At 42.1% G+C, this 14,507-nt stretch overlaps 1 protein-coding gene across 1 annotated transcript; it reads right to left on the bottom strand.

Annotated features, from left to right (window-relative positions):
- Window positions 1-1,489: 1,489 nt before the first annotated feature.
- mtcl3 (MTCL family member 3) lies at window positions 1,490-10,625 on the bottom strand (the record flags this gene model as incomplete). The annotated part of the gene is made up of 10 exons (XM_084052965.1): window positions 1,490-1,600; window positions 1,801-1,930; window positions 2,632-3,181; window positions 3,656-3,725; window positions 5,124-5,283; window positions 6,365-6,684; window positions 6,926-6,997; window positions 8,015-8,173; window positions 8,815-9,039; window positions 9,831-10,625. The coding sequence occupies 10 exons, from the start codon at window positions 10,623-10,625 to the stop codon at window positions 1,490-1,492; spliced, it is 2,592 nt and encodes an 863-aa protein (XP_083909091.1).
- Window positions 10,626-14,507: the final 3,882 nt, after the last annotated feature.

Here is a 14,507-nt window from a genome sequence, read left to right as displayed (position 1 = left end):
ATGTAGAAGTGTAGAACCGGAATTCAAAATTTACTTAAGTAAAAGTACAAAAGTAATGGTATAAAAATGTACTTTAAGGTCCAAAAGTAGAAAGTACTCATTATGCAGAATGTCATATTTCACATGTTTTCAAATCTATGAAATGTATAAAAATCTTTTGAAAATAGCAGATCTACAAGCTCACAATGCCTCAATCGGGAGGCATTGTGAGCTTGTAGATTGATGTATGTTTTGTAATAATAATCAAAATCTTCAAAGCAACTAGTAACTAAAGTTTTCAAATAATTGTAGTGAAAGTATAATATTGGCCTCTGAGATGTAGTGGAGTAGAAGTAAAAGTACAAACAAATTTAAATACTCCAGTAAAGTTAAAAGAAATACCTCAAAATGGTATACTTAAGTGCGGTACTCGAGTAAATGTACTTCGTTACTTTCCACCACTGCTCCGTAAACACCCCCTCTATGTCTGTCCACAGCTGGCCTCAATATAATGATGTGGAAATCCCACCGGTGGGATGAAAGAGGTGGACCAGGCCGTCGTGGTGGGCCACATCCATAACATTTGGATAAACAGATCCCCCTCCTCTAGCATAGCGTGGATTTATATTTGAAACCCCGGGCAATATTTTTCACAATATTGAATGTCTCGTGACTGTCATAATGACATTCCAATGTGGGGGTATGTCATCATAGGCCTAGTTCTCATTATGCTCCATGCACAGTAATATGATCATTTGACACAACTTATAGAGACATACAGTAGGCCTATAGTCTGTATCCACCAATGTTGTAATAAAAGGAGAGTAGTTGCTTAAGTAGGGGTTTTAAAGTGCCATAATGTCTGCTCTCGTTCCAGGTCCAGTAATACAAAACTGGAGATTTAAAAAGGCTACTGTATGCCTGATTTGGTGTCAGGATTAGGTTTATACACAGGTGTAGGCTACTACATGTGTACTTTAGACAGATTTGTTTATACCAAATAATCAGAATGCTTAAGTACTGAAATGTGTTCTTGTAATGCATGCTTTCATGTACTGTATAGCTTGTGTTTCTTTTCCTATATAATATGTTGTTCCTATAAGTTATCAATGCAAACTGCAACGTTTTCCAAATAATCCCATAAGGGTAATGGATGTAACAGTACAGTAATATGCATGGTAAAAGTGGTATCTCTGCAATGGCTATATCTAGGTGCTATAGTCTGCTCTATCAAACAAGGTGCAGCATAGCCTGTTAGCAAGGTACAGCATAGCATAGTGTACACAGTGTCCATCTATACTCACCAAGTCCAGTGTTCCTCCAAGTTGTGTGGTATCCAATAAGTTTTCAAAACGTCTGGGTAAATGAGTAGCTTGGGCCAAAGATTGAAAATAAGAAGGCATCCTGTACCTTGAGTGACCTTTTGTGATGTGTTCAACATAATAAAAATGAAATGAATGACAAATTAAATAAACAAAAGTGTAAAAAAAAAAAGTATTGCATATGTACTTTACAGGACAAAGAATAGGGTGAAAAGAAAAACCAATTTAAAAATGGTAGCATAGGAGAGTGACGAAAACAGAACTAGAATAAGAATCAATAAAATAATAGGCTGAAACATCTTCATGCATTAATGAGAAAAGTAAATGAAAAATGAAACACCAGGATTTGAAACACAGTGGGAGAGAAACAAAGATTGTTAATCAGTACAGAGATCATGTAGGCCTAGTGGCCTACCAACCATATTATGTATCACTTCATACCAAGTCCATTTATTTATTTGTTTGTTTATTTATTTATCCACTTCCACCACCAACTTACAGACAGTGGTTCTTCTGCATCCTTATCCTCCTGCTTGGGAACATCAAGTCGATCAATAAAGCCCTGCAGCTCCTTCCTGAAGGCCTTCATTTGGGCATTGATGCGGTAGAGAATCTCATGCTCCCTGATTCTGCAAAACATTGGGTAAATACATTCTAATTTCAATTAGTGTTTTTGTGTATACAGAGATCCCTACTGTCATCATCAGTATATGCCCATATATGGACATATGTGGCAGATTGGTGGTTCTAATCTAGATCTCCATATAGGCATGTGGGCTTGCATTGTTCCCGGGTAGTCTAACTATAAATTACGCACATTTCTGAGTCCCCAATGGTCAGCTCAGCGGTTGGGAATTCCATATACGGACAGACAGACAGATACAGAGATCTCATATATGGGCATAAAACAGACAGACAGACAGGTACAACAGGTTAATGACCACTGGCACAATGGGTTTACATAACCAGAGGTGTATGCATTCTCAGCAGACATCGTTCCCAACAAGCATCGGCCTAATAATAATACAAAACAACAATGAATCAAGTAAAACATCAAGGGGAAAATCACCACAATAAAACTGATCATGGTTCAGCATGGCTAACCACTTAGTTGACTGGAGTCCCCCAGGGCTCTATATGAGGTTGCCTCCTGTATTCACAATAAACTAAATATCTTCACCGAAAATTGCAGAGCTGTAAGCTTGTGGATCTGATATATATTTTTGCCGAATGTTTGCCTCAGAATAGGGTTCAGCATTGCTAAACACCCAAGAAGGTCAAGCAGCTTGGTTTGGATAGTATAACATGAAACCGTCCCACTTCTTCGTACCTGCCCCCTTCCTCGTCATCATCCAGCCTAGCAAACAGCTCTCCGTTTGTCACAAAGACACGGGCCTCCGCAATGATGGTGCTTGTGTCGGCGATGAGCCTATCGATGGTCCGGCCCAGCCTCTCCGCCTCGATGCGGATGTCGATCATCTGCTGCCGGTCCTTCAGGCTTCGGGATAAAAAACGGCTGTCCACGGGAGAAGAATACAGGGAGCGTGTTGGGGTGAGGCAGCGGATGTTCCTCACCTCATCAGGGTCGCTCTCTCCTCCGATGGGCCCCTCGCGTTTGCGGTGGGGAGGGAGGAGGCGAGGGGAGGAGGCGGAGGCAGAGGGCGTGTCATCATCTCGTCCTCCGTCACTTTCAGCGTCGCTGTCCCGCGGGCTGGCGCGGATGCCCAGGTGTGAGGCCAGGTCGTAGCGCTGCATGTTGGACAGCAGGACTCGGTTCTCATACTGAAGCTGCATGACTTTGCCACTCAGCTCGTTGATCTGCAGACGGGCCGCCTTCAGCTCCTCCTGGAGGCCATCCACCTTGGCGGGATCTGCTCCTCCTGGGTTTGAATTAAGAATGGAGAACACTGCTTATTAGTCTGTGTTGCAACACTGGGAATAACATATTCATCTTAAATAATTGAAGATTTAAGGCAGCCTTTTCTTAATTATTTATTACAGCATTAATAATTTGTATAACCCAGAGATTGAAGAGACTCAAGGGCCGTTCATACCCAGAACGACAACTATAACGGTAACTATAAATAGTCAAGTGGATGGTGGCGTGCACCTCAACAATAACAACAATGAACAATATCATTCACATAATTTTCAGGCTACTGACTGACAGCCAAAATCGATCAAAAATCCATCCACATTTTCAGGGCATCACATTCAACACATCAATCATGTTGGTTCAACATGTTTACAGAACGTTTTCGTTTAGTGTGGATGCTCACATCATCATCATAGTAGTTATCTTCATATCATTCTTGGTGTGGAAAAATCATCTTAAAGAGATGAAATAAACAAACCTCCTCCATGCCTCGAACCAGCTTCATGGGATCCAGCCTTGTATTTCATTTTGTTAAGCTCACCGGTCACCTAAATATCCAAATGAGAAGTTCATAACCAGTTGTAAAAAAGTCCATACAATTGAATGATTATATATATACATGGATCAAACAAGGCCAGCTTGAATATACATAGCATCACTGTCTGCATCATAGCAATGACGGTGTGTTTAGACATGCACTGAGAAACACGCCTGCTCCGGTGCTTCAGTGCTTGGTGCTTGTGGGTGTACAATTTACAACTGTGTCACAGGCAGTGGTGTAAAGTAACTAAGTACATTTACTGTACTTAAGTACAATTTTGAGGTATTTTTACTTTACTGAAGTATTTCCAATTTTTACTTACTCCACTAATGTAAGGCATATATTATACTTTTACTACTTATTTATTTTAAAATGTTATTATTTATTATTTGAAAACTTCAGTTACTAGTTACTTTGTAGATTTGTATTATCATTACAAAACATGCATTACCCACTTCAGCCGTATATAGCCTACATTTTGGCCATTTGAGAATAGCTGATCTACAATCTCACAATGCGTCTCAATGCGACACATTGTGAGCTTGTAGATCTGCTATTTTATACATTTGAAAAAATTAGTACTTTTACTTTTGGCACTTTAAGTACATTTTGATACTAACACTTTTGTACTTTTACTCAAGTCAATTTTGAATTCCGGACCTTTACTTGTAACAGTAATTTCTACATTGCAGTATTGATACTTTTACTTAAGTAAAAAATGTGAGTATTTTTTCCACCACTGGTCACAGACACTTGATATGGACAGAAAGAACTACTGAAAACAATACTTGATATTGATAACAAAGTTTTAAACTAGCAGTAGTGTGAACCTTATCTGAAACCCAGCTGTAGCATATGGAAACAAATACAGAACTTGTGAAATATGTTTCAGGGCACAGCAAGGTTCACACGGTTCTTGTAGTGGAAAGGAGCCATCTGTAGTGCACGTACTACAACCGGCTGGGGCACGCCTGTCAGCAGGGAATGTTAAACAAGAGGAGTTGGATGGAGGTGCTAAATCCTTCCGGTGGGGGGTCCTCACTGGCAGGTGAGCCAGTATGGGTACAACAGCAGTGGCAACTCAGAGATGTGTGGGGAGGAATTAATTATAAAGACTAAATTGGGATAAAAAGAGGGGGGGGGGGCTAGGCCTTAGCGTGACGGTCCAGGCACCCTAGAGGCTGCAATGCCAGCCTGACAGCATGTCGTGGGTTCGACTCCTGTTCCCGACGACCTTTGCTGCGTGTCACCCCCACATCTCTCTCCCCATTTCCTGTCAGCCTACTTTCCCTATCCCTCTCTAAATAAAGGCATAAAAAGCCCCCCAAAAAAACTTTTTTTTTAAAGAAGGGGGGGGGGGGGGGGATAATTGCCTTCTCTAAATTTAGAAAAAAGTGTTCAGTACCTTTTTATTCTCATCTTCCACATCTGCCAAATTTCTCCGGAGAAGCTCCGCCTCGTCCTCAACCAGCTGAAGCTGCTGTCTCAGCTCGGACAGTGCCTCACCCTGCTCCCTGGTCTGGAACCCTCCACCGCCTGAACCATCCGCTCCTGCTGCTGCCAGACTGGGACAGTACAACAAAGATTTTGTTGTTACATCAGTGATTCTCAAGTTTGATATACTTTAGGCCACGGAACCCCTTTTGATACAAGTTGTTCCAATCCACACAAGAGTTAAGACAGAGACCCGTAAGCGACCATTTGGTTCCTAACTATCAATCATTTAGCTAGGGACCCTGTGGAAACCCCTCAAGGACTCCCGGGGGTCCCAGGACCCCATGTTGAGAACCAGTGCATAACATTTCACAAAATGTAGTGTCACATGACAAGAGATCACAAATGGAGTTGGAAAAGGAGGTTGCACTTCAGCAGTGGGATTCTCAGTGGAGTGCTAAACCCAAAATCCAGTGAGCACATTCCAAAAAATATGAAAAAAGGTGGCACATCTCAAGTTTCCGAATGCTTGCAGGACGTGCTGAAAAATGTAGTTTGAAGTGAAATGTGAGTCATATGTCCTCCTTGATATGTGCTACCATTTTCATATTGTTTGGAATAAGCTCAAGAGATCACAAATACAACGGTCACAAAACACCTACAGTACACAGTAAAAATCGTAAAGGGGGGGGGGGGGGGGGGGGGTGTACACTTAACTCAAAATGTTACACACATTTTCTCAAACTTATTTTATTGCGTATCCAGAATGTTGGGGACATTTGAAGAAAGGCAGAAGATCAGAGTACCCCATTCTTAACAGAAGAAATATGATTTGCCTCTTGCAACAGTACACAATAACCAAACGAACCATCTAGTGTTCATTAATCACTTAAAGGGTTATGAAACCATAGGCCAATTTTGTACTTTATTTTCTTATACAGGTGAAAAACTCTAGAAGGGTACAAACACAGCAGGGTAAGAAACACAGCTGTGGTTAATACAATTAATAATTGGTCTTAGATTTAGGTGTGCCCAGAGCCATGGGTGTCCCCCTTTAAGCTTCATTTATACGTCTTATGATGGTGTACAAACTTTGCGGCTCCTATTTTTTCTTTTTAAGATTTAGCCTAATGACATGCCTAAAATAGGGACACCAGGTTAAACGTGGTTAAGGAGAACACACAAATGATTCACTTCCATCATGGTACCTACCTGTCCTCCCTCATATCGTCCAGCTCAGCCTTAAGCCCCCTGTTCTCCACCTCCAGCTCCACTATCTTCCTCCCCAGGATGTTAGCCTCCTCCTCCACCAGACGTAGGCGGAGTTTCAGCTCAGACTCGCGGGTGGTGGGAGGTCCGCCGGCCTCTCCCTTGGGCAACGGGCTGTCCACGTCTCCATAGAAGGAGCGGTACTTCTGCAGTTCCTGCTCCAAGCGGTCTTTCTCCTTGTCAATTTTGGCCATCTTCTTCCTCATCAAGATGGCCTCCTCCTTGATGAAGGCCAGCTGGCATTTGAGGTCCTCATTTTCCTCCTTTATTGAAGGAAGAAGAGTTTTGTCAGTGATTTGTTATTGTATCATATATTCATTAGTTAGCATGTGGATGATTTAACACATATAATAGCAAATGGAAACACAGAATATTTGATCAGACAGTAGCAGTTTTACATGTGCCCTTACACTTTCCTTTGGATAAAATGTTGCTATTATATTATTGACAATTGTATTTTTCATTAAGTTAATTGTTATGTTATTAAGTTAATTGTTGACTCACCTCTATAGGGGTCTGTGGAAGCCTCCTCTCTGATTTGTGAACATCCTTGCCTCCTCTTCTTTTCAGTGACAGCTACAAAGAAACAGTGGTTACATCATAAACCCACTATGTTCTACAGTGACATAATCCAGATTTATGGGACACAGAGGAATCGGTAATGGAAAGAACCGGATGCTTTAAAGCCACCGCCAGGATTTTTTGTTGTGCCGGTAGCTAAAGCAATATTTCACTTCGGTAGAGATTTGGGTTGTGTAGTTACCTTGCCATATAGCTCCAAATACTGCCAAGATATCTTAAATAGTTGCTCTGTTGTTTAAAATGGATAGCCTAATCCAAAAGAGCCTCCCATGGACTCACATTGTGCAGTGAAACAGGTCTCAAAGTCACATGTGAAAATGATTGTAAACAGCGGATTCTGCCAATGTATAACATTACAAAACATGATTCAACTATTATTAAATGTTTTATTTTATAAAATGTTACGTTACAAATCTGGATCCACGGACATTATATTGGAAATACATTGTGTGTCTTCCTTACTTCCTTCACAGGTGCTACCAATGATGCTAATGAAGGCTCTGTTTCATTTAGTGTAGCACAGTGGTTCTCAAACTATTGTCATTTCAAGGACCCCCATAACTCTGAGAGTACAAATGGAACCAAATCCTGTTCCATTTGTACACTCTCAAGAGTTACACACAGGGGTAACATGAGGGTACCTGGACCACACTTTGAGACCCACTGGTGTAGCAGAGTGTTTCCAGTGAGCTAACATGCAATATCAGCACTAGAATGGTACAGAGTTTTAATTAGTATAATTGGTAAGACCTGTGAAGGAAGTAAGGAAAAGGCCCAATTTCTTTCCAGTATGGCTGCTGTGCATAGAGCCTATTCAAATAGTAAAATCAACAGGAAGTAAACAAGAAAAAACACTAAAACAAAACGCTGAGTCAGACAGCACACACACACACACACACACACACACACACACACACACACACACACACACACACACACACACACACACACACACACACACACACACACACACACACACACACACACACACACACACACACTCTGTTTCACCTCTTTAGCTTTCTCCAGCTCGTTGTGCAGTGCCTGCTTGGTGACCTCCACCTCTATGAGCTGCTGTCTCAGCTTCTCGTTCTCCTCCTCTGTCTTTGTCCTCTTCTCCTCCACGCTCTCCAGCTCGTGATGCAGACGCACCGACACGTCCTTCGCCACCTGGCAGGACAGAGACGCATCACATTACTATTCTGTTGTCTGTATAATCTACAGCAACAAACCTTTTCAATTCAAGGACCCCCATAACTCTAAGAGTTCTAGGGGCAATGGTTCTAAAAAAAATAATAATGTCATAGCTATGAGAGTGTACAAATGGGACCAAATGGACCCTTAAAACGGTCCATTTAGTTCCATTTGTAAGGGTCCACTTGGAAGCCCCTCAATGAACCCTGAGGGTCCCTGGCTGGACCCCACTTTGATCTACAGGCATGAGGAAGGTTTATATTATTTACATAGCACTTTTCATACACAAAGGTAATTCAAAGTGCTTTACGAGAAGACACAATTTGTATTTACAGGTTTTGAAAGAGCATTAAAAGAGAAATAAAGCACAGAACAAATAAAAACAGAGAAATAAAAAGCAAACTATATAAAATATGAATGGATTGTCGTATTGTCTAAGTCAAGAGATTTGTAATATTAATCACATCCCAGTGGACACACACAACAGCATTCAATGTATAGCCTGAGACAGGAATAGAATAGAATAGAATAGAATAGAATAGAATAGAATAGAAATGTGGACCCAACAGAGGGGACTATATATTCATATTATTATTCATATTATTATGTTGTACTACCTTCAGGTCTTGTTCCAGGCTCCTGAGCATCTCTCCGTCAAACTCTCCAGTCTCTGCAAACCTCATTCTCTTCCTCTCGGCCTTCCTTAGTCGGTACTGGAGGATCCGACAGTTCTTGTTGGCTCTCTCCAGCTCTCTACGCATGTCCTGAAGCTGGCAGGCGTCCTCCTCGTAGAACGTGTCCCTCATCTCGTCCATCTCAGCTCGCATCTCCTCGATTTCAGTCTGAAGCCGATTGGATCATACATAATCAGTGGTGGAAAGTAACTAAGTACATTTACTCAAGTACTGTACTTAAGTACAATTTTTACTTTACTGGAGTATTTCATTTTTTTTTTACTTTTACTTCCACCCAACTACATCTCAGAGGCAAATATTGTACTTTTACTCCACTACATGAAAACTTTAGTTACTAGTTACTTTGTAGAGTTGGTTTATTATTACAAAACACTAACCACTTCAGCCATAATATATTTCGGCCATTTGAAAATAGCAGATCTACAAGCTCAACAATGCCTTGCGATGCATTATGAGCTTTTATGAGCTTGTAGATTGGCTATTTTCAAAAGATGTTTTATGCTTTTTGAACTTGTGAAATGGGACATTCTGCACAATGAATACTTTTACTTTTGGTACTTTAAGTATATTTTGAAACCGATACTTTTGTACTTTTACTCAAGTACATTTTTAATTCTGGACATTTACTTGTAACAGACAGAATATTTCTACATAGCAGTATTGATACTTTTACTTAAGTAAAATATTTGAGTATAGGCTACTTTTCCCACCACTGTAAATAATTCGTCTCAATTTCCCCAGGTGATTGGTTATACACAATAACACGTCATTCGTGGATAAAATACATACATTCATTTGGACAAATAATGCTTTACAATTAGGCCTATATATAGGCCTCTGTAAAACAGCAGCATCATGCTAATCTGCAGCCACAACAGGTGCTACCATGGCATGCGCAGAAAATTAGCCTGACACCGTAGAAACCATGTTTATGTTACCTTTAGGTCCTCGTTTTCATCTTCTAATTTCTCGATCTCCTCCTGCAGCGTGTCGTCTGGCTGCAGGGACATGGGTGCTGCTGCCGGCTCGGGGACGATCACAGGCTCGGGAGAAAGCTCCGGCTCGGACGCCGGTGGGGACACCGATGCTTTCGTCTGCATTTTGCTCCCTTTCTTCCCCAAGCTCTTGTTCAGATGAAACTGGATCAGCTCAGACTGCAAGCATCCTTCCTTCCAGAACCCGGGGCCGCAGCCCACGGTGCTCTTGGAGCTTTTCTTGGTGCTCGGTGTTGTTCCCGTGGAGGCCTCGGCTCCTCTCGGGTGTTTGCTCTTCAGTTTGGGGGATTTGGAGGAGCAAGGCTGGTCGGAGACGACACGATCCCCCCTTGAGGAGGAGGAGGACGATGGTGATGATGAGACGTCCTCGGACGGATGATTGGCCGCCGCCGCCGCCGCCGCCGCCGCCGCCGCCGCCCTGATCAGCGTCGGGCTTTCAGCACCACTCTGCTGGACAGCGACAGCAGCCGCGCCTTTCCCAGCCCCAGCCTGCCGCTCCCTGCCTGTAGCCGTGGATACGGGAGAATGACCTCGGCTGCTTCTTCCTCCTCCTCCACCTCCTTGTTTTGACGAGCTGGTCTTCGACGGGCCGCTGGTCTTTTGTGGAGCTTTGGATCCGCCGTCTTTGCTGCCGGCCGGTGATGAAGCCCGTTGTTGCTGCTGCTGCTTTCGGCTACTATTGTCTGGCTGTCGCGGCGCGTCGCCGGCAGCGCCGCTAGCGGATGATGGGTTCATCATGGTGTCATAGACGATGATGGCTCATCTCATCCATTATAACCTGTATCCTTACAGCTGAAATAAAAATGTATGGTTGGAAAAAAGTCTGTTGTTTTGAAACCAACCAAACAAATGACAGAACACATAGAGTAAACTGCTTAATTGGTTTATAGGCTAAATTACACACACCAACAGGCGCACAAAGCATATGTAGGATAAAGGATTTTACTCTTATTGTCTGTGAACAAGCAGACTACGCGACCATTGTTTTGCGCGTCGTAATTATGTGTGCCATTTTAGGCTGTTTGGCGTGAGATCACATCAGCAGCGATCATTATGATCTCATTTGCATGTTGTGCGCTGTTGAAGGGCACAGCTGGTGAGAGCGCAAAGAAAGGGCAGTGTCACTGTGACTGTAAATCAATCTGAACCATCAACCGACAGCACTGGTTCAGTTGTCTAAACGATATAGTGAATTCTGAGAGTCCAAACCGAACCAATTGTCTCGACTGGACTACCCCCCAGGTCCAGAAGAAACTGAACTAGATTTGGGGAAATCCTTTCAGACATCACCCTTTTCCTCATATCCAACAGATGATACATTATTTCATTGGGTGTAAAACAGGAGTAAAAAGCAACTCGAAGATAGGCTATAATAGACTATTCTTCAATAGCCTAGAAGGTAATATCAAACTTATAGGCCTATAGGCTTTTCTTTCTCGGTTTTGTTTCAAAAGAATCAGACTGTTTCCTTAGCCTACATTAGCCTAACTAAGTGTCGATTAAATTACACCATGCTTAATTGATCCTAAAAAGAAAAATCTCAATAGAGGCTGGTTTATTTCTGAGTGTTTCTACTAACAGACCAATAAGAGCAGCAACAGTAGATTCAGTCTACTACAGGCCCAACAATGTGATAGATATAGGCTACTGTAAGCTGAATGGTGGATGAACCACTTATCAAGCATTTGTCCTTTATAAAGAGTAGCCTATAATTGTCACATTCACCCAAGAGGGGCACGCGGTTGAAAAGAACGGGTTAACAAAGAAAAACATTGATTATAAGCATCATATATGATTAAAATGAATGTGTTACCTTGTGGAGCTGTATACGGTCGGATCCAAAGGGCAGAGATGATGAAGGGAAGCAGAAGGATGCTGATGCTGCTCCGAGCGCATCCCGACCACCAACCAACCTGCTTCAATATTCATGTCATTACGTCATGGCGGGAGGGACGGAGGACGCGTGCAAAAGACTGAAGCCTCGCCTGATTTATACTTCGTTTGTACACCGGTGTGTTGCATGCCTTAAAATAGCAAAGTGGGGTCCGGGGACGCTCACGGGTCCTTGAGCGGGTTCCAGGGGGTCCCCAGCTAAATTAGTTAATTATAGCATCAAAATCTGTTTAAGCCCTATATGGTTTAACCACTTGAAAACAGCCAGCCTACAAGCTCACAAGCTTGTGGATCAGCTATTTTCAAAAGATATACAAAAGATGTGAAAAATTGAAAACACAAATCCTGTATGAAAATATTCTCAGTCTGTGGCCAAATATATGAATTTGGGGGGTCCTTGACATGAATAAGTTGGAGAACCACATAGATGTAGATATCTGTTGTTTTTGCCAAGCAACAGGCTAGTGACTATACATGCATGCAGAAAGAGTAAGTAAACAATTATTTGTGTCTCTCATGCAGAATAGCCACAGTCCTCTGTTTCTGTTTCTTCTTCATCTTTCTCATATGGATACACAGGTGCACACACACAAACTGCTGTTAACCTTCAAATTAACCTTTAATTCACAATTCAGTCAAGCTCATAATTGAATGGAATTACATCTAGGCCTGTTTCCTCATAAATATTAAGCAGATCTTGTATGGGTCAGAAGGCATATTAAAATTTACATTTCAGGTATTTAGCAGACACTCTTATCCAGAGCGAAGAGTGAGATCAGAGTATGGAGCATGAACCCTACTCACAAACAAGGTAGCCTACAGTAAATAACCACATAATATGTGACTCTATATTATTGAGAACAAACAGAACAATGTAGGACCTCAGAAAAAATAGGATTCCAGGTAGTAGCATGATAGCATCAAACATCTGTCTAAACAACACTGTCTAAAAATATTCTTAGCACTTGTGGTCAAGAAAAAACAACAACCCTAAACAACAAAAACGTGAACAACATGGAGACAAGGAGAGAGGAGTACTAGGGCTGAGGTGGAGTCTGAACAGGTGAGTCTTCAGACTCCACCTCACCCCCATCACGCCTCTCTCTTTGGAAAATTGGGAGTGAATGTACAATGTACACCGTTCTGCCTGCAAGAGGGGATGTCCATTGTTTGGGAACCAGGAGGTAGACGTGCAGAACTAGGAAGTGCGGAGCATTGCCCAAGTGTTTTAGGGAAGCCTTCTGTCACGGTGTAAGGCAGGTGAGGACCCAGAACCAGATCAATGCAGGCAGGAAGGTCTAATGCAATGTATTTATTAACACTTAACAGGGTTACAGCAAGACAGACAGGAACACTGTATCAATGGCTATAACCTGACAAAAGAACATGAACAAACACAGGGCTTAAATAGACAGACTAAACTAGACACATGTGAAACTCAAAGACAATCAACACAGGGATTGGCTGGGGCACAACAGGACACAGGTGGGGAACATAACTAATCAGAGGGAGGTGAGACAAGACAGGAAACACTAACTAGGCTAAACAGGAAACACAAGGACATCACTACATAATAAAAGTACAAGGAGAACAATAAACAATAGGAACGATACTACATAATAAGATTCAGAGACACAGATCCTGACACCTTCATATGTTAGCTGATCTAAAGTGAGCAGAGAGGATTGTGGGGTTGGATCATGTCCTGAATGGTGGTGCGCCATGGTTGCCTTTTAGTCCATGTCCATCATCAGTGTTTTGTGCTGGGCGTTGGTAGCAACCGATAGTCAATGAAGGGAACGCAAAAAGGGGGAAATGTTGAAGAATTTGTGAGGTTGAAGACCAGGCAGGCTGCAGCATTCTGGGTCATTTGGAGTGGCTTCATTACGCATGCTGGGAGGCCAATAAGGAGGGAGTTGCAAAAGTCAAGCCTGGAGATGACTGAGGCCTGCAGGAGCTGGGCAGACTCCTTAGTGTTGTAAAGTGTAAACCTATAGGATTGAGTCATCGCTGCAATGCATATACTGTAGGAAAGTAGTCGACTAAACAGTAGCTATTACTGGATGTAACGCAGGCGATATCATTGCTTGTTTCACAGGCTATCATGTAACAAAGACATAAGGGCTTTAGGTTGTTTTAATTTAGTGAGTTTGAGCACTTGTCCAACAAGTGTAACTGATTGCACATCCATACTCATGCTCATTCAGATTTTAGACAGAAAAACAAAGTTGTAGCCTATACTGAAAAACGTTCACATTGTTTGCATGAGACAATGCATCTCAGGTAAACATGTGTATTCATTCATATGGCTACAGGTTTGAGATTATTTGACCTGTTCTAAAAGGGTCTGTTTTGTTCAGAGGTTTTACTTTAGGTTTCAAAACGAATCCAGTTGTGTCTGTTTCATAATCAGACACTCTCTCTCTCTCTCTCTCTCTCTCTCTCTCTCTCTCTCTCTCTCTCTCTCTCTCTCTCTCTCTCTCTCTCTCTCTCTCTCTCTCTCTCTCTCTCTCTCTCTCTCTCTAACTCTTAAAGCTATGATGCTTGTTGCAAAACCCCTGTAAGGAAATATCTTGGTTGGGGAAACAGTTTTGAATTATTGCTGTCAGGATATGAATCAGAAATTCCATTTTTAATCAGCACTGCCAAAGGTTCAGCTCGCATAAGTGTTGTCAGGGTGTAGAGAGTTACGGAAGATTTTATTTAGATCCAGTCTCACTAGTATTT

The sequence above is a fragment of the Gymnoscopelus microlampas genome (genome assembly GCF_963454915.1).
Source record: "Gymnoscopelus microlampas genome assembly, chromosome: 3".
Classification (NCBI taxonomy): Eukaryota; Metazoa; Chordata; class Actinopteri; order Myctophiformes; family Myctophidae; genus Gymnoscopelus; species Gymnoscopelus microlampas.
The sequence above is the reverse complement of the archived record's forward strand: the minus strand, read 5'-3'. Positions and strand labels throughout refer to the sequence as shown.